The sequence below is a fragment of the Mus musculus genome, chromosome 7 (assembly GCF_000001635.26).
Source record: "Mus musculus strain C57BL/6J chromosome 7, GRCm38.p6 C57BL/6J".
Classification (NCBI taxonomy): Eukaryota; Metazoa; Chordata; class Mammalia; order Rodentia; family Muridae; genus Mus; species Mus musculus.
Window position 1 is genome coordinate 132,557,056 of NC_000073.6, and position 20,414 is coordinate 132,577,469.

General features: G+C 44.1%; 1 protein-coding gene across 1 annotated transcript; it reads right to left on the reverse strand.

The window, feature by feature from the left end:
* Positions 1–419: 419 nt before the first annotated feature.
* On the reverse strand, positions 420–19,343 carry Oat (ornithine aminotransferase). The gene is made up of 10 exons (NM_016978.2): positions 19,240–19,343; positions 12,851–13,085; positions 10,011–10,235; positions 9,714–9,809; positions 7,152–7,279; positions 5,532–5,654; positions 4,729–4,857; positions 3,697–3,810; positions 2,591–2,735; positions 420–1,275 (listed from the first exon to the last, which is right to left on the reverse strand). Exons 2-10 carry the CDS (start codon positions 13,047–13,049, stop codon positions 1,115–1,117), a joined length of 1,320 nt encoding a protein of 439 aa, NP_058674.1. The 5' UTR covers positions 13,050–13,085; positions 19,240–19,343; the 3' UTR covers positions 420–1,114.
* Between the last annotated feature and the right edge of the window lie 1,071 nt (positions 19,344–20,414).

Below are 20,414 nucleotides of genomic sequence, written 5' to 3' on the forward strand. Positions count from 1 at the left end.
TCCATCTCAGAGAGCAGCTGCAGGAAATGCAGAATCACGCACACGCACACGCACACACAGAGTTCTGGCGGGCACAGCCACTACTGAACTTTGCAGAGGCAAGGTGGCACATGCCTGAAGTCCCAGCTAGTTGGGAGGCTGAGACTGAAACAGGAGGATTGCTTGAGTCCAGGAGTCCTGGGCTGTAGTGCTCTGTGTTGATCAGGTGACCACAATAAGTTCAGCATCAATATGGTGACCTCCTCAGGAACAGAGGACCCCCAGGTGGCCTAAGGAGGGGTGAACTGTTCCAGGTCAGAAAGTTCATCCCCTGTGAAACACACACACACACATCTCCTGTGAAGTTATTACACAAAACACACTAGAGAAAAATGAAACAAAATTTAAATATAAATAAATAAGTAAATAGATTCACATCATTGTACAGACAGAAACTGGTCATAGCTTTATTTAGAATAAAAGGCCTGAAACACACCCAGTGATCTCAATAGGTGATGAAATGCCAGTCATCAGGATGAAATAATACACTGATTATTACCAAAATGGAAATACAAAATACTCTGTTGGCGTAAAAAGAAACATTAAGCTTTATTCAAAGAAATACTGAAAATAAATGTTTTACAAATTGCAATCAAGCAAAGTGTAATTTAGTAATGAATTCTCAGAATCTATATAATACATTCTGGTGTTGGCCAATGAAAAGTTTACTTTAAACTAGTATTTTACATATGCTTAACCTTCAATCAACTTAACATTCATTGATTATAATGATTTAACTGTTCTGTAGTATCTCAGAAATAACTTCTAAATACAAACCATTCACATCAGCAAGGAAACTGTAAAGACGCACGTAAATGACTGCAGGCCTCCATCTGCAGGCTGTACGCAGATGGGTCCGTTTCTCCTTAGAAAGTTCCCACACAGTCAAACCTCAACAAAGAGACGCCTCGCCTCTCGCTCTCACTTTTCTGTCACGCAGCCACCTGCAGGTTCCTAGGTGTCACTCTATTATGCATCAACTGAAATATATGCCTTTCAGGAGACAGGCTCTGGCCACTGCAAGCAGAGTTTCACAAGAGCCCTGTCTGAAGATGGCTCCCCAGAGTTCCTACTCTCAGAAGGACAAGATAGTCTTGTTGATGATCTCCACGGACTCCCGGATCTCATCCTCCTTGATCACAAGGGGAGGGGCAAGCCTGATGATATCACCGTGGGTTGGCTTGGCCAGAAGCCCGTTATCTCGAAGTCGCAGGCACACCTTCCAAGCATCACAGTCTACAAGAAAAATGGTTCCAAGATATGAACACCCAGTGTTCATAGGCACAGCCAGTGCAGCCCCACCAGAGAGTGTCCCCAGTGTCAGGAAAAGGAGCTCTAAGTCACTGCTTTACTCAAGAGGTTGCCTTACTGATTCCTTGGCAAGCATATAACTAGGTTTGAATGACAAGTTTAGACTGTTACAGGCAGAACGCCATTGTCTGCAGTGCTTGGGGCCAGAAAGGCTCCTTCCAGATTCAGGAATGTTGGCATATACAGAAGGAGAGGATGTATTTCAGAAAAGGGACTACATAAACATGAAACTCATATTTCACCCTGGCACAGTCTAAAAGTAATTTCACACAAGATTCTCAGAGCCCTACATTTTGGTTATGGCCTGTCCCCTGGGGTCAAGTAAGGGATTTTCCTCTGGTGTGAGGGTTTAAGTCAAAACCTTCCAGATTTGGGAATGTTTCCACTTCTCAGATTAGGGGCACCTAACATGCAACCATGAGGGAACTAATGTGAAAGAACTTGGGTAGGAGACACAAAATGATCTCTACACACTGCTGAGATGACCCACAGAGCCCTGCACATTGCTGAGATGACCCACGGAGCCCTGCACACTGCTGAGATGACCCACGGAGCCCTACACACTGCTGAGATGGCCTACAGAGCCCTGCACACTGCTGAGATGACCCACGGAGCCCTGCACACTGCTGAGATGACCCACAGAGCCCTGCACACTGCTGAGATGACCTGACACACCTCCTGAGCATGCGTAACTAAGCATCACCACCCAGCAGTGACTCCCAACCACTGCCCAAGTCCAACCTGTTAGTCAGACACTTATGGTTCCTTTCTCAAAGCTCCTCTGTTGGAATCACTGCTTTAAAAGGAAGGGCTAACCCAAGAAAACCAGCAGGGTGCCCTGGAGGGTGATAAGTGATGTCAGGCACACAAAGAAGCCTCAAGCCTCCATTCCTTATTATCAACATCAAAGTCATTCCTTTTATTCCTCCTGCTGCTTTTACGACCTCTACAGGATGTACAAAGTCTTCAAGTGAGGGGAAAAGATTAACAGAAGATAGCCAGAAATTGCAAAGAGCTGCCTAACTAACAAAGACAGGAAATAAAAATGTCTGCAAAGAATAAACACTTGGTTAAATGAGTTAAACATGCCTTCCTGTTGGAAAGATCAACATTTAAGATAACATTAATACAATACATACTTTGCCTAAATGGCTTGGCCAACTATCTAATCAACTGTTAGAGGACTGCCCTAACCATAGTCTTTGAAAGGGCTCTCCACACAGTGTGCTGTGGCTGTTACCTTTGGTTTCTCTGATGACAATGGCATTTAGCAACCCTTTCCCTCTCACTGAGGTCACAACGTCAGAGGGCAGCTTCATGAGCTCCTTCCTCAGGATAGCGCCCATCTTGTCTGCATTCTCAGCAAGATTCTCCTCTTCTAAAACCTGTTTTAAATATATATACCAGTGAGTATCCTGGAGCAACCCATGTAAGCTGCAAGCAATATGCCCGTGTGATGAGACAGAGACCCAAGTGATGTCACCTGCGTATGCTTTTCATTTTCAGGGCCTGTATTAATTTCTAGCTAAACATACAACCTCAGAGCCTTGCTTTAGTCACAAATCCATTGTCAATCAGTCTTCGTGGCAAAATAAAGATTAAAATTCGCTTAATGCAACTTATAATACAGTTATTATCAACATCTCAATGGACTTAGTATAACTTAGCTTTAAACTGTAAGAGAACTGCCTTTTTCCTGCCCCTAACATATTACTATACCTTATGTCTACTTCCTGGGCCGGTTTCAAACTTGTGATTGTCCTGCCTCTCAGCTTCCCTCGTGCTGGGATTACAGGTGTGTACCACCATTCCTGATTTCATTTCTATCTATGTGATACTAAGGTATCAAACCCAGAGTCTTACTCATTCACTGAACTAAGACTACCAGCCCTCAAATCTGCCATCTGAAAAACAAAAGGGAAGACGAGTTTGTGGTCACCTGTAATCCTAGCACTTGGGCAGCTAAGGCAGGAGGATTTCCAACTGTCTAGCTTGGGCTACATGGTAAATTCTAGGCCAGTATCAACTACAGTGAAACCTTGACTTATGTATAACAAACAGACAAAGAAGGAGAAAAAAGAACTAATCGTGTTGTTAAACTGCATAGTAGGTGGACAGCAGCCAGGTGACAGACTACAAACTCGAGAAGCCCAGAGGAGTCCAGTCTATGACACAAGGCAAAAGTTACCTTACTATTTGAGAATGCCTTGCCCCTAAAGCCTTCTCTCTGTACTTCATGTTCTCTAGCACTTGGCAAACTTACTAAACTTATTATGCCAGAACTTAAATTAAAAATAACTTCAACACTACTTAAAGTAGCTATCATTCAGCCATATCTGTTTTCACCTCAAGAGCCGCAATGGCAATTCGGCAGCCTAGTGGGTTTCCGCCGTATGTGGAGCCGTGCTCGCCTGGTTTAATGGTCAGCATTATCTCATCGTCACACAGCACTGCAGACACCTGAAAGACAGAAGCCATCGTGTTGTTCCTCATATTCTCAGCACACCAGGGACACAGAGACTCCTATGCTGCTGATATTAGATCTCTGTAAGGTTTCAACCCAAAGTTTACATCTGTCTCCTGACTCTCAATCATAACCCAAGACAAAACATTACAAGTGCAGTAAACACACTTCAATGGCACAAAACAATACAGCACACACATTTAGAACTAAAAAAAAAAAAAACGTTTTTATTACTAGTTTGTGTGCACGAGGTATCTTGTGCGCATGCAAGTCTATGCACCACTTGTTTGCAGTGGCTATGCAAGCCAGAAGAGGATGTTGGATCTCCTGGAACTGGAGGTACAGATGGCTGTGAACTGCTATGTAGGAGCTGGAAACTGAACCCAGGTCCTCTGGAAGAGCAGCCAGTGCTCTTAACCACTTAGCCATCTCTGCAGGCCAAGCAAAGCTGTTTTACAAAATTACAGTCCTTTCCAAAATACTCTACTTAGAAAACAAACTTGGTCACTGTCTTCAAGAAAACAATTCAGTCTACTCGGCAGGAACATCTATCCTTCAAAGTCCTTTTAACCCACAGCAATTACTAGCTCTAGAGGTAACCCCCCCCCAAAAAAAAGAACAAAATGTCCCCATCTTTATGTTCCTTGTACAAGGTTTTAAACAACTAGTGAATCTAGCTACTGAACAGTGGGAGTGAAAACTTCTGAGGGGAGACGCTTCTGTCCAAATCAAATGCCACAGTGCATCCCAAGGCACACACTGCACGTGGTCAACACTAACCTAGTGGACCACCCAAGGGGTCTCTAAAATGTTCCAGGTGGCCTACGTCACACGTGGCCAAATCAAACCACCTAAAAGGCATCCCAGTCGCAGTCGGCAAAGGAGGGAAGAGAAGCAAAGGGCATTGAACTTACAGGGTATAAACCGCCAGAAAGGGCCTTCCCAAGAAGAACCATATCAGGTCTGACATTCTCATGATCCACAGCCAGCCATCTACCAGTTCTGGCCAATCCTGTCTGTATTTCATCAGCAATAAACAGGACCTGGGAGAGACAACAGGCAGCCCAACTGTCATTCTCACGTACTGATGAAACAAAGACCACCACTGTTTCAGTCTTCCCACTAAGAGGCATTCCGACACGCCCTGCCATCTAGGAGGATGTTTTCTGTACCCGCACAATTCAATGGTATCCTATGAAACTCTGTTTCCTGTATCAGGCCAATACCTCCCAGTGGCCCACGTGGCACTCTTCTGCATGGCAGAATGGCACGTGTGCAAACATGAAGAGTTTGCAGAGCTTTAATGGCTTTAATGACACTCTCAGAACAAATTCACATAATTAATGCTTATACAATTATCAAATATTTTCTGGAATTCTCATTAGTGAGCAAAATATACTGCAAGCTTTGGTGGAAGAAAGAGGAGAAGAGCTGTGCGGTCTGGAGCAAAGGGACACGAGACAGGGCTGGAGAGGGATCAGAAGAGCGAACGCCTCCTGGAGGGGAGGAGGGAACCACAGCAAGAGCCCGATGGCTGCAGCCTCAGCAGCCCACAGCCCGGCATCTCTCCAGGGTTCTAGACGCTGAAAAGTGAGCTTCCACAGAGGGTGCGAAGCACTGAGTGTTCCTTGAGTCGTGGAACTCATCATTTAGCCTGTCAGCAGAGTCCAAACAAGTGCAGGCCAGTCTGGCCTCACTGTAAAGTGAGTGGGACAACCTGGTGCCTGGTGCAGAGTTCCCGAACTCCTGTCAGGTATCCTGGATCCGGAACGATAACGCCTGCTTCACCCTGGATGGGCTCCACCATGAAGGCAGCAACATTTGGATCCTGAAGAGCACGCTGTGAAAGAAACGGAGAGAGTTTTAGTAGCTTCTCTTCTACTCTAGCACTGAAATCAAATACTTCCTGTTAGAAATTAATTATGCGGGACAGACTAGAGAGGTGGCTTAGCAGTTTAGAATACTTGTTGCTTGGGGGATCTGGGTTTGACTCCCAGCACCCATATGGTGTACATATACATGCAGGCAAAATACTCAAAGTAAACAAATCTAAACAGAACTCAGCATGCTGGGTTTACAGGCATAGACAATTACTATAAGTAAAATCTAGGTCAGGAGCGAGAGACGACTCAGCAGCTAAGGGCACTGGCTGCTCTGGCAGAGGTCCTAGGTCCCATTCTCAGCACCCATATGAGGGCTCACAATTGCCATTAAGTGCAGATCCAGTGCCCTTCTGGCCTCTGTCACCACTACATGCACATGGCACATCTGCATACAGGCAAACACTCAAACCATTAAAACAAAACACCATCTTATGAGTTCTTTGTTTGTACAAAAGTACTCAGCTTGGAGATGGGATGTACCTCAGTGGTACAGCAATTGCCTAGAAACTACAAGGCCTTGGTTCTTTCCCTAGCACCACAAATAAAGTACTACAATTTACAAGTCTAAAAAAAAATGTATCTAGGCCAGAAGTGTTGGTACATGTCTTTAATCTCAACACTTGGGAGGCAGAGCCAAGCAGATTTCTACGAGTTCAAGGCCAGCCCAGTATACATGCTGTGTTCCAGGCCAGTCAAGGGTTCAAAATGAGAAGAAAAAAAAGGCAGGAAGGCAGGAAAAGAAAAAAAGATAGAGGAAAAACATAGACTATCTCAAAAGACAGGATATATATAAGGGGTGTGGGGAGAGGGGGGGGAAGAGAGAGAGAGAGAGAGAGAGAGAGATTGATTGAGATTATCTAGTAACTAATGGGTACTACTCCAGTAGTTACCCTCAGAGCTGGTGAGCTGGCAGCTGGCCTAGTACTAGATGACAAGAGCAGATCCCCTGCGCTGTACACTAACTGCCCAGGACTGAGAATACAACTGACTTCAGCGTAACTTAGGAATTTTCAGATGCCTGTAAGTTTGTTCATTTTAAAGTGTTAGGGGTCAAGCCCAGGACCTCTCACATGCTGTTTTATCACTGAGCAACTGCCCTGCATTTTTGTTTTGTTTTGGTTGGGTTTTTTGGTTGGTTGGTTGGTTGGTTGGTTGGTTTACTGTACCTGGGTGTTTGTCTACTACGTAAGCATGTGTGTATCTGCACCACAAGCATGCCTGTTGCCCAAGTGGCCGGTGTTAGATCCACTAAATTGGCATTAAAGAAAGTTGTAAGCTGCCACCTAGGTGCGAGGAACTGAGCCTCTGCAATAGCAGAGTGTGATCTTACCCACTGAGATCTCTCTCCAGCACCCTCATTGATGTATTTTTAATTCACATATTGAACAGGTAATCATTAACTCAAAATAATTTCCAGTTGCTATGAGCCAAGTCCCATAGCCACCCTGATGTACCTCCAGTGCGGGCAGATCGTTATATGGGATGGTTTCAAAGCCTGGCATGAAGGGTCCAAAGCCATCATAACTGGTCGGATCTGTGGAACTGGAGATTGCAGATAGTGTTCGACCCCAAAAGTTCCCATCTAAAAGGAAAGACAAGCAATGATTATTCCAAAGAAACCCACAAATACTGCCCTACCAACGCCTTGGGAAGCCTAACTAAAAGGCCAAATCTCTACAGTACCTTTCCTCAGACCCATTCCAACTGAAGCCCAACAACTGAAGCATTCAAAGCAGGCTCTAGACAGACAAGGTGCATTTACAATAGGAAACTGAGAAAAGGTATCCAGCATAGAGATGAGCAGTTCCCTTCTGATAACCCCACACTGCAAGCTACCTACTCAACAGATGCACTTCCAAATTCACGTATAGAAAAGACACTCAGACAATCCAAATACCTTCCACGTTGCCTTCCTTGACATTATAATCCTCTACAAACTTAAGTGAAATAGATAGACAGCTGCCTTTCCTCAGGATCACATTTTTTTTTTCTATTAATAAATGGGAGCCACAGGAAGTCGAAGAGTACTCCAAGACAAGATAGACAGGTAATTAGCCTGGGAGCCGCCTGTCCTCAGAGCTTCGACTCTAACAGAAAGCAAACATCCTATCATCAGCCAGCAGAGCAAACAACGACATCACTGAAGATGGAGTTAACCTCAGCCATGAACACTACAGTAGAGAGAAGGAGAACTCATCACACTAAGGAAGGCGACACCACCTACGTCAGCAGCAACTCAGTTCCTCCTGCAAAAGCCTCTGTCACCCAAGTTAGACTCAGGAGCCAGGCCGTTCTGCTTTCCCCGGTCCCAGGGATCTCACCCCGTAGCTCACACTGCAGGGATACAGTCTTTCACTGTCATGCCAGCCTCTGTCAATAGGATGTAAAAATATCTTTACACCCTTAGCTAGTATGGAAGAGACTGGACAATCTATAATAGAAATCATGTTTTGTTTATAATAGCCAGCTAGGACACCCACAACTAAAATCTAAGATTTTACAATGGTAACTTCTAGGTAGTAACATACAGTGAGTCCTAACGAAGCCAAGCTTTGCTGCTAGGTTAAGCCACACCCTTTTCTAAATGTTTCAAAAAAGTGGAACCTTTCCCGATTCTCCTTTTCTGTCTCTTCAATGCTGGCAAGAGCCTAACTATACTTTCCCTGCTACGTTAGGCTTTTTCCAGTTTGGTACAGCCCCCTATCTGCTCCATAGGTGCTCAATGGCCATGCAGCTGGCCTGCACGCCAGCTCAACACAAGCAGCAAGGTTTCCTGTGTTCCTCTTCTACATCCCTCCCTGGGGCGGCTGCAGGATTTACAGCTTGTCTACCCGATGTGCTAGAGCTTTAAAAACAAAATGGTAAGTTATAGAATCGTGTCAACATTTCTTCAGATCATAATCTGTCGTCTCAAATACAAACTGCTTCTAACCATAACGTTATTATGCTATAGGACTTATAATTTAACTGTATGTTTTCACCAGATGAAACAAGGATGGATTCTGACCACAAAACCAATACATACTATTTTCAACTAATATCAAAACTTTAAAGTCAGGCCCTATCATTTGAATATCACACAAAAATTATCAAAGTCAGACTATATCATCCCAACAAACTATTCATCTCCTTAACAAGAACTCAAAAGTATTCCTTCTCAACCATTCTCAGAAGTGTAACAAGGGCAGCTTCAGGCTTCCTGTTCCTGACAGCTTCTAAGAACACAGCACAGGGCACATTCAAGATCAGGACTAAAATCCTGGCCACAAGCCAAGCATAGTGGCACAGACCTTTAGCCCCAGCACTTGAGAGGCGGTAGCAGACAGATCTCTATGAGTTTGAGGCCAGTCTGGTCTGCATAATGAGTTCCTGGAAAGCCAAGACTACACATAAGTAAATAAAACCCTGTCTCAAAAAACAAAAGATGTTGGCCACCAATGTTCAATGATAGAATGCTTATATAGGAAACACAAAGCCTTCAAAACTTAGCACCAAAAATAAATTAATTAATTAGTTAATTAAAGCAAAACAAACAAAAATGTAACAAGAAAACAGGTATGAAGAAAATCTGGTAAAATGAGAAATTAAATCAAATAGCCACTTACTTTAAGAAGGGAGGATTAAGGAGTCAAGAAAGGAAAGTCTCGAGCTAGGGATGTAGCTAAGGAGTGCACTACACTGGCATCCATCAGACCTTAGATTTATTCCACAGCATCACAAAAGGAAACTCTCATTCATGTAGAAATAACTTAGAAATCTAAAAATATTTCAGAGGGGAAACGAGGAAAGGGGATAACATTTAAATGTAAATAAAGAAAACATCTAATAAAAATTTTAAAAATATATATTATGAGAAAAATCTTTAAAACTGAAATAAGTAAACAATAAAAATATTCTTGTATCAAAAAGAAAAAGAAATCTAAAAGGAATTCCCTCATTAGCCTTTATAAAACACTCCATAAATAAAGTCTTACATAATTGATACCATTAACACTGTAATATTTAAATTTACATACCAGCAAAAACAATCTTTGCTTTGTATTTCTGGATGCCTTTCACGGTGTAGCCCCAACGACGAGCGAGCTTACATGCAGTCTCTCCAGCCTCCACTCCTATTGTAAGGAAAATACTCAGATTTGACTAATGCAAACTATCAAAAAAAATAAGCTTAGCATGTGATACACAACTTAATCCCAGTTACTTGAGACACTAAGGTGGGAGGAGTATAAATTCAGGGCCAGCCTAGGTGACATGGTGAGATGCTCAATAAATACAAATAAGTAACAAATGACTGGTTGTTGGGAGTGCATTACCTGTATTCATAGGGAGAACTTTGTTGTAGTTGAAAAGCTTGGTGATGTACTCCTCGTATTCACCAAGGACATTGTTATAGAAAGCCCGAGATGTTAATGTCAGCTTGTCCACCTGACTCTTCATGGCATCTATGATCTTTGGGTGGCAGTGTCCTTGGCTGACAGCACCATAAGCACTCAGGAAATCGAAGTACTGCCTGCCTTCCACATCCCACATATAAATGCCTAAAATAGAGGGAAGGAAAAGAATGAGAGTCTCCGTATGCCACAAGGTCCCAAAATGAAAACTGACTTCTTAAGCCCTCTAAACGCCTATATATGGTACTCTACTTATTCCTATGCTTAAAATGGTTTAGTGCAAGCCTGCTGGCTTTGATTTAGAAAGAAATATTAAAGCTGTATTGTATCTGACTAACTCTTACACGTACATTTAACAAAACAGTATAAAAAGGCTGTAATTGTGTCATAAATTTGTGGGTGGGGTTAGTGGTGAATAAGCACAAAGAAATATACTCAACAGTGAAAGTGTAAAATCCAGCCTGAAGCTCCACAGCCTCCATCCCAAGTGCTAGTCTAACAGTAAGAAGCTTACAGAGATAGATAAGCTTCAGTTCTGGCTATTTCAGTGTGTGATGTTATTTTTATTTAAAAGTTTTCTATACTAAGTTTATTTAAAAAGAAAGAGAGAGAGAAAAAGAAAGAAAGAGAGAGAGAAAAATGAAGGAAGGAAGAAGGGAGGGAGGTAAGTTGGTTGGCTGGTGTAACCTCTTAAGCAATTTTAGTCTCAGGAGCCAAAACTCTGAATTTACAAGGAAATTATACAAAACAGACAAACTCTTGTATAGTATAGACTACAACTGAACATATTAACAGGGGTATTTGCAAACCATATACCTGATAAGGACTCAGTATCCAGAACACAATGATAAACAACAATAAAAGCCACTAGACATAATGGCACATACCTGTAATCCCACCACTGAGGGGGCAGAGGTAGGAGGATCAGGAGTTCAAAGCCAGCTTGGATTAAGCAAGACTGTTTTTTAAAAATGGGCAAATAACTTACTAGCATTTTCTTCAAAGACATACATGAACATGTGATCCCAGCACACAGCTGTGCACCACCACGCCCAGTCACAGCTGTACCGATTTACCCGTCCACTAGCAATGCATGCGAGTTCCAAACGGTTTATCTTTGCCCCACTGTTTTTTCTTTTAAAAATTATAAGCATACTAGTATGGAATAGTAGCTCCTTGTTTTGATATGCATGTTTCTAATGGCTGGTGACGGATTGTATGTCTTTACATGTTCATGTATGTCCAAACCAAAATGCTGCTCTCTGGGCTTTGGAGCCTTCCCGGTTCCCCTAAAACATGTCCCCTGGCCCACCAATTCCGTCTGGGTTCAATTCTCAAGCCGCGATGGATCGCGTACAGGACTGACTGAAGGGGCCCAGGAGAGAGGCAGGAGACACTCCATGCCTGTCCGGAGTTGCACGCGGCTCTTTGAAGAAGACATACATGAACCTGTGATCCCAGCACTTGGCAGCTCATGTTGGATGAATCCAAGGTTAGGAGCAGCCTGAACTACAAGGTAAGAGCCTGTCTCTCTACCAATACCAAAAATCAAAAACAGTACAGCTGATCTGAAAAACAGTTAGTAATCCTGAGCTGGGGAGATGGCTCAGTAAGGCACACATGAGGACCTGAGTTTGAGTTCCCATATCCCACATTTTTAAAAAGCTGGGCATGGCCACTCATTCCTGCTACCCCAGCCTTAACTGCAGAGACAGGCAGATCCCAGCAGTTCCCTGGCCAGCAAGCCTAGCCAAAATGGTGTGCATCATGTTCAGTGAGAAGCTCTGTCTCAGAGGAATAAAGCAGAACCCGATAAAGTGAGACACCTGACTTCCTCTTCTGCTTCTGCTCAGGCATGGGTGCGCGCGCCACACAGAGAGAGGGTTTTTTTGTTTTGTTTTAAAGGTTGGCAGTTCCCGTAACAAGCTAATCGTAGAGTTACCACATGACCCAGCAATTCTACTCCAGATCAATTCAGGCAGTGCCAAACTTGAAGAAACACTGGCTTACAGGGCTGAAATACTTCAGCTGGGAAGTGTTACAATTTAAAAAAAAAAAAAAATACTGGCCCAGGACAGGAGGAGGAGGAAGAAAGGGAGGAGATGGAGGAGAAGGAGGAAGAAGACAGGGGGATGAGAAAGAGGAGGAGGAAGGAAGAGGAGAGGAAGAAGAGTAAGGGGGAGGGGAAGAGAAGACCTACTGCTCTATTGATCAACAGACCACTGAACCACCAAGAATGAGAGCCCTGGTCTAAGGTTCATTTATAACTAAGGACACAAAGCTGATTCCTGCTCTGCTCTTGTTAACTTCCTGGTTCTGATAACTACCTGTGTATACAGAAAGCTCCTGTGGACTCTTAGAGAAGGCACAGTGAGTACCTAGGGGGAAGAGCTAGAAAACAGGGTGTACATGGGGCCAGGAGGGATGGAGAGAACACAACGAAGAAAAGCCTCAGCTATCTGGGGGCAAAGGAAAGAAATGATTTTCATATCATCATAATGTTTTTATTACTAGAGTCATGTCTAAATAAGAACTAATTTTAAAAGATTGTCTGTGGTACGCATGCCCATTTCCTCTGCATTCACCATCGTGAGGCTCCCATGGAAGACTGCTGGGCACAGGAGCCTTAGTCGCCTAGAAAAATCAAAGGAGCCCTATCTGCCACAAGGCATTCAGTGCGGCTTACACATGAGAAATACAAAACAACTCATTCTGATAACACACTTCAAGCAAATGTGGGGGTGGATTAATCCAAAACATACCTTTTCCTCTCTCCAGGGCTACAGGCAAAGGATGGTAATTGTGTGCACCATATTTAGATTCCCGTTCAAAAATGTACTCGGAGGATGGTGGGCCTTGCTCTGTCTTCTTTGTGGCAACAGACGTGGCAGAGGCGACTGAGGTGTGGACTCCTCGGCGCAGAGCAGCAATGGTCTGCAGACTTGCTAGTTTAGAAAGCATCGTGTGGGTCCTTCAGGAGTGGGAGTGCAGACAGACCTGTCCGAAGTCAGGAGAACATGTGGAGAGTGAGAGCCTTCCCAGAGCCGACTCCTGTCTGCTCACTACGTAACTGCCAAGCTTCCACACAGGCAGCAGCCAGCCCTATCCTACCAGACAGTGCAGGGTTCAGGGAAGATAACAGGCAGGGCGCCAAGTCAGATGCCACAACTGCCTGCTGGTTGGTCATGAGGCAGGGTGTGAAAAGGAGAGACTGTGAACCATTTTGTACCTTCTGAAAGCCCAGGGTGGTCTTTTAACTCTGGGTTCAAATGGCCCTGTGGAGCTAGAACCACAAGCAGCACCTGCCTCATCCTCTCTCAGCCCCACTCCAGGCCCTCAGGCTCCCCTCCACCTCTATTCTTTATTTTGCATTTTGAATCGTCCTGATATGTAGGCAGTGAGACAAGTACTAACAAATGCCGTTTAACCTAGATGAGGTAATCCCAGCATTCAGGAGGCAGAGGAAAGATGACCAACTCAAGTTCCAGGCTAGCCTGGCCTACATACTAAGTTCCAGGCTAGCCTGGGCTACAAGTAGCCTCTTCCTCAAAAGAGAAAGACGATAGGAGGGGAAGAAAGCTGGAGAGCTGGAGAGCTGGCTCTGCGAGTAAAACCATGCTCTACTTTTGCAGAAGACCTGGGTTCAGATGTCAGCCCCCACACGATGGCTCCCAACTCTCTGTAACTCCAGGGGACCCAGCACCCTCTTCAGACACCAACGTGGTACACATATATACACGCAGGCAGGCATTAGTACACACAAAAAATAAAAATACATCTTTAAAAAATTTATAGAAACAGGAAAAAAGTAACTTTTGGAGACTGGAAAGAGTTTAGCACCCAAACTCCACAAGGTCAAAATTTGTCATTTAGCACAGATATCTAAAACATAAGTCAAACTCAGCATGAACAGAGGTGAGAAGACTTGTTTTGCACTTTGTTAAGAGTCTTGAGATCTTACAGTAACAAACACACACATATAACAAACGACTCATAAGGAATCCTATGTGTCTATAACCCACCCACCTCCCCTGCCACACAAAACATTAAAAATTTATGAAAAAAAAATCAACTGTTTAAAGGAAAAACAAACAATTGGGACCAAGAGAATACCGAAGCGTGAACAGCTAAGTGGGGTATATAAAATCCCGGGCACACGGGTGTAGACTCGCATTATTTACACTTTTCAGGATCAGGCCTCTCTCGGCACCAGTCCTAAAGCCAGTCCCTAACAGTGCTCCCCCAACTTCTGTGTGCACAGCTCACCATTCGGATCATGTAAGATCCTGCAACAAATAAGAGCAGATATAGGTGTGATGTCTGGAAGTAGAGAAGGAAAGCATTTTAGGTAAATTCTAGACTAGGGGGAAGTTACCAAAAGCCAGGCACGCTGGGGGTGTCTATATATACAAATAGCTAATTCATGTTTCAACAGAATTTTCCAACAAGTCAAACCATGCATGATCTTCGCACACATGATTGCGCTGCCAAATCAGCCAATCATGAACTTGGCTAACTTCTCTTTCAACTTGGCTCTCACTCCACACTAAAAACCCAGTGAGGTTCAGGAATGTGCAATCACTAATCAGTTCCCAGAACTCTACTCTATGTGCCAGAACCGTGCCGCTAGTCTCCCTTCCCACGGACCGACCAGAGTACAGACTGAAAACGCAAGATCTAGAGACTGTCCACTTAGAGGGGTCCAATTATATACTTCCCTAAGGAAAAGGTCTGCTATTTCCACAGTATTTTCTCTCTAACAAAAACAAAGCCAGAATCACTAGACTGGAAATGGCAGCTAGCAAAGATGTTTAGCTGTACTGCAAAGAACCAGCCCTCATTCACCACCACGAAGTCTAAGATACCGATTCATCGTTTTCTTCCTAGGCTCTTTACAATCTACACAGTAGATCCTACTTAAACTACTGAAAATGTAAAATGGTATTAACTTCTGCCTCCTAGGAAATATGCATAAAGTGTGCTTTCTCTGATACTCCTTAGCAAATGCAGTTAGATACACAGAAACAAAACACTCGTACACAAAAATACAAACAAAGCTTTAAAATAAGTCTCTACCAACATGGCAAGGCATTTTAGGACATGTCTAATTAAGAAAAGAAACGAAAACTTTATATATAGAAAAAAAAATTGCTTGTTCAACTACGCAAGAGTATTAGGGGAAACTGTTAAGGAGAGAAAACAAAAAGTCACCGTGGCTGTATTTAAAACTATTTTCTACTCTCTACAATGACCATAAATTGTATTTATGTCAGAAACACTGAAAATGAGCTCGGACATGGTCTGAGTTGTTTGACAGAGAGCAGACAAGAAGCAAAGTCAAATAAAAAGAAAGGATCCGGTAAGCTTTGAGGAAACAACGTGGTGTAGAGAGCAGTGCGGCAGTCAGTGTGCCCAGGAGGTGCAGCCTTGGGTCACCAGGTCACCTATTCTCAGGGAAAGACTCAAACTTTCAAAACTACTCACATACCTTTGCCACCAAAGTCTACAGCTATGATTTTTTTCAATAGGCAAAAAGACAAAAAAAAAAAAAAACAAACAAACAAACAAAAACAAAAAACTGGTTATTGAAAAAAATCCTAAAAATGCTTTTAATGGTGTATTTTTACAGGCTGCAATAGGACAGCAAGTGACTGTAGCCATGGGTTACGGGGTGGGGAAGGAGGGGGCAGTGGCTAAGACAGGAGGGTTTCCAGTCCAAGGCTACATTCAGCTGACTCAAAACAAAATAAAGAGTGCAATGGGAAAGAATCTAAAAGGTTATCTGAACTCGACTTATCTCAACTTACACTGAGTTACCTCCTCAGCTAGAATCTCTTTATCTGCTGGGTCCTCTCAATTTCATGTAGAATGTTCAGTAGCGTAACAAGAAACATTCAAAATATGAGTAATACTCTGGATATTCAACTTAACTGGAAAAGGCTACAAGTTGCACAGACCATGACAGAGCAGAATCTAGTACACACTTTTCTATTAAAGAGCCTCTGTGTTCAAGTTACTGAGCTTGGTACTGTATGAGAAATATTAGAACAAAATTAAAGAAGGCTTTAAAACAGCCACCAACAATCTTCTCCTTCACAGGGGCTCTGGAAATGGTAGAAGTGTGATAGAAAATCCACAGCACTGCACAATTCAGATTTAAATTCAGTGTGCAGCTCTGCGTGAATGTGTCACTCTTTCTGAACTTCGATGGGGTCTTGAGGAGCCCATGTGAAAGCCTCTGGTTTAGCACAAAGGAGCTATTCATTACACTCTCTTCTGCTCTAAGGTCATAGGAACACTAGCCAAGTTCCACAGCTTTCAAACAACACGGCCAGGGTCTTCAAACTGGATCGTTTTTCATTAAAAAATAAAAATGAGATCCTCGGGGACTAAGGATCAGTTGGTAAGTTCTTGCCTAATAGATTCGAAGCCTTGGAGTCCATCTCCAGTACCAAATAAACTAGAGAAGCAGAGGCAGGAGGATCAGGAGCCTAAGGCTATTCTCAGATACCCAAGAAGTTAGAGGTGGTCAAGCAAGCCTTTAATCCCAACACTCTAGAGAGGCAGAGGCAGATGGACCTCTAGGAGTTTGAGGCCAACCTGGTCTACATAGTCCCAGCTCAGCCAGGGCTATAAAGAGAGACCTTGCCTTAATATTAAAATAAAATAAAATAAATAGCAGTCAGACAAGAAAATTACCTACTTAAGAGATTACCATTAACTACCAATTTTCTTCTGTGCATAAATACTATATAGATAATTTTTTCCACCTTCTCCCTTTGAATTTACAACGAAAGTCCCTCCTAAACACTTTAGGACATTAAGAACATTGCAGACTTTTATCACAGATCCTAACACTTCAGGCACTTGTTTTCAAGCAGTCCCCACTGTGAACTTAAGCTTGTAAAAAAGGAAAAGTCAACCCTGTCTCAAAAATCCCCTCCCCTGGGTACCTGGGTACCCACCTGCTGCTGGTATTCTCTTGTCTGGCAGGTGAAGAAGAGCCTTCCTGAACACACAACTCCTGAGGGAGGCAAGGTAGCAACCAGACAAGCCAGGTAACCAGGTCACCCATCCTGCATCAAAATAACTCAGCTCTGAGAGGCTACTTCTCTGTCCTCCTATGGAAACTCATCTTTTCATCAAGGGTTCAGAGTTGATGCCAGTTTGGTCTACAAAGTGAGTCTGGGACAGCCAGAGCTACCCAGAGGAACCCTGTCTCGAGAAACCAAAGATGATTGATAGATAGATATATAGATTATTCCTATTTATTATCTATCTGCTATTTATATTTAGCAGATATAAGAGCCCAAACATAAGAACTAACGACAGGCCGAGCATGTTGAACACCTATGTTTAATTTCAGGCCACCATTATTCCCTTCCCCATTAGCTCACAGGAATATCTCCACAGTACAGTCTCCATTAAGGGCTGCATTTGGAAGAATTTGTTTAGTCTGCCTTATTAAATAACCTTTCCTTAAATTGCTCTAAAAGAAACAGCAGGGTAAAGTCATCCAAAAGCCATTGAAAATCTTCAGCTTGAGAAGTAAATTTGGTTTGGCGCTTGTTAAATATTTACTTTTCTGAGGTAACCATTCACAAATGCAGCCCTTAATTTTTTTTTCTTTTTTTTGGAAGGTCTGTCAACATAAGCTTTGTTTTATGTAACCAATATTCTGGCTAAAATTCACCTCAAGTGCGTCACTGGCAAACAACTAAAGTAACACTACTGGGAAAGGATTGAACCAACTACACCGCACCCTCCACACACCTCCACATCACTACCCATTCATTACTATTTTTAAAAGTATACAGTTTGGGGGCTGGGGAGAAGGCTCGGTGGTTAAGAGCACCGACTGCTCTTCTGAAGGTCCTGAGTTCAAATCCCAGCAACCACATGGGGGCTCACAACCATCCATAATGAAATCTGATGCCCTCTTCTGGAGTGTCTGAAGACAGCTACAGTGTACTTACGTATAATAAATAAATAAATCTAAAAAAAAAAAAAAGTATACAGGTATACAGTTTGGCTCATCCTCAAGAACTCTGCAAAGAGCATAAAATACATATCCATATAACCATAGTAAAAGTAGACCGGAAGGTAAATAGATGAGACAGGAAAAAATACCTTTTAAAATATGTACTAATTAAAGTTTTAGGGGCTGGAAAGATGGCTCAGCAGTTAAGATCACCTACTATGCTTGCAGAAGACCAGAGTTTGGTTCCTAACACCCACATTACATGGCACAACTATCAAGAACTGCTCCAGGGGTATCGAATCCCTCTGGCCTCGGATGGCGCATTCATTCCTGATCACACACATACAATTTAAAGTACAGTTACAAGTTACATAAAATTAATTTACCTACAGACACTAACAAGTTTGATCAAGAAAATTTAGGGTGGAGAAATCAGAGGTTATTCAAGTAGCAAAGCCACTTCATTCCAAAACCACTCCTCCCTTAATATATCTTGACACATCTACAAGGTAAATGTACTCCCGGGCATTGCTGTAGGCCTGAGGCAAGATTTGCTGGCAGCAAGAGCTCCCCACAATTAGACTGGAATTTACTGAGGTTCAACATAGCTTGTCAAAGGCCTAAGGAGGGGGCTCTTCGTGCAGAGAGCCCTGTGGGCCAATCCTTAGCCACCATCTCATCACAGAGTGCACGTCACTTCCTCAATCCTCTTATTTGGTTTAGGACTGAAGAGAAGTGGGGATTGGGGAGGGATGGGTATGATCTGCCACGAGACGTAAAAGCTGCCCAAGGAGCTCGGACTTGGTCCGCATCAGCGCCCCCTCCCGGTGACGCGACCACAAGTTCGCAGTTCTGTCCCCAGGGATCGGGTCCTTCCCTCCTCTTCCCACCCCCACCCCCCACCCACCCCCCGCCAAGCTGCTCGTGGTGCCCCGCGCCCTCAACGCCGCCTTTTCAAAGTCGAGACCTCCAAGGCCCCAGTCCCCTTAGCCGAGTCCCCCGGGGACAGTGAGCCCAAGCCGTGCCCCGCCCGTCCTCACGCCGAGCCCGCCCCACCCCGGGCCTGCGTGGCGCCCTAGACCCGGAGATTCCAGTGTTGCCCCGGCGGAGACTCCAGAACACCGAGTGGGCCCTAGTCGCTCTGGCCCAGCCCCGGCGCGTACGTCGTACCTGACAGCGTCCGCTAAGCGACACTGACTGTACTTCAGCCACGAAGCGCGATGTGGCTGCCCGGCGCGTCAGGTCGTTTAAGACGACGTGTCTGTCCCGCCCCCGCCCGTTCTCTCAGTTCATTGGTTAAGGCGGAGGGCCGCACACCAATCACAAGAGGCTCACTCTCGCCCCACCCACCCGGCCTTGAGCCTCCGGGCGCCAAGTTCTGCTGCCTTCCCCAAGTGCGCAGTCTGCTTTTGTGCCTGTGGCGCTTGAGCTCTGCACTGAACTTGGAGCAGTTCGCTTTCTTTTACCCGAAGGGGAACGGAGGCCCGAAGGAATGGTGGCCTCTCACTGCGTTTCTCTAGCCCAGGGACCTTCCAAAACCTTTCCTGAAAGAGCCTGTTGGGAGCAACATCATATCTTAAATGCTGAAACCACATGACCTTGAACCCTCACGTACCAAAATGACAAAACAGATTACTGATGCTTCTAGTATCATCTCTGCAGCTGTAAAACGCCGCCCGGATGTTATTAACTGTTGTTATAAGTGGTTGGAAATGACAGCTACGCAGTATAGACTTGCCTGCACTCCCTCCACTACCATGGTTAAAACTCAAACCGGAAAAGGATATTGCAGGATAAACACAATCAGAAGGTGCTTAGGTATCATTTTTGTCTATAACGCTCGTTATAAATCAGAAAATATGAAGAGAATAGAAGAGTTATCCAATCCTGTACCAAAAGCTGTAGACCACAGAGGGCCAGTGATTCACTACCTTACACTTCAGGGTCAGGCAGAAAGATTTCACACTCCAGTTTGGAAAGAATGTGTGTGAATAAGAAAGCACAAGGATGGAGGGACTGGCACACCAGGGAGAGCCACTGTCAGTCCACGTATCCAGGGCTAGATGTGGGGTTTCTAGAACCCCAAAGAGAGAGGAGTTTGAGGAAAGACTACTTGGAGGGAGCCAGGAGCCTAAGGAGTCTGTTAAGACTGGTGGTAGTAGTGGTGGTGGTGCACACCTTTAATCCCAGGACTCAGGAGGCAGAGGCAGGTGGATCTCTATGAGTTCTAGGCCAGCCTGGTCTACAGAGAGAGTTCCAGGGCAGCCAGAGGTACAGAGAGAAACCCTGACTTGAGAAAACAAGAGAAAAGACAATCCCCACAAACTAGCCTCCCTAGACACAGA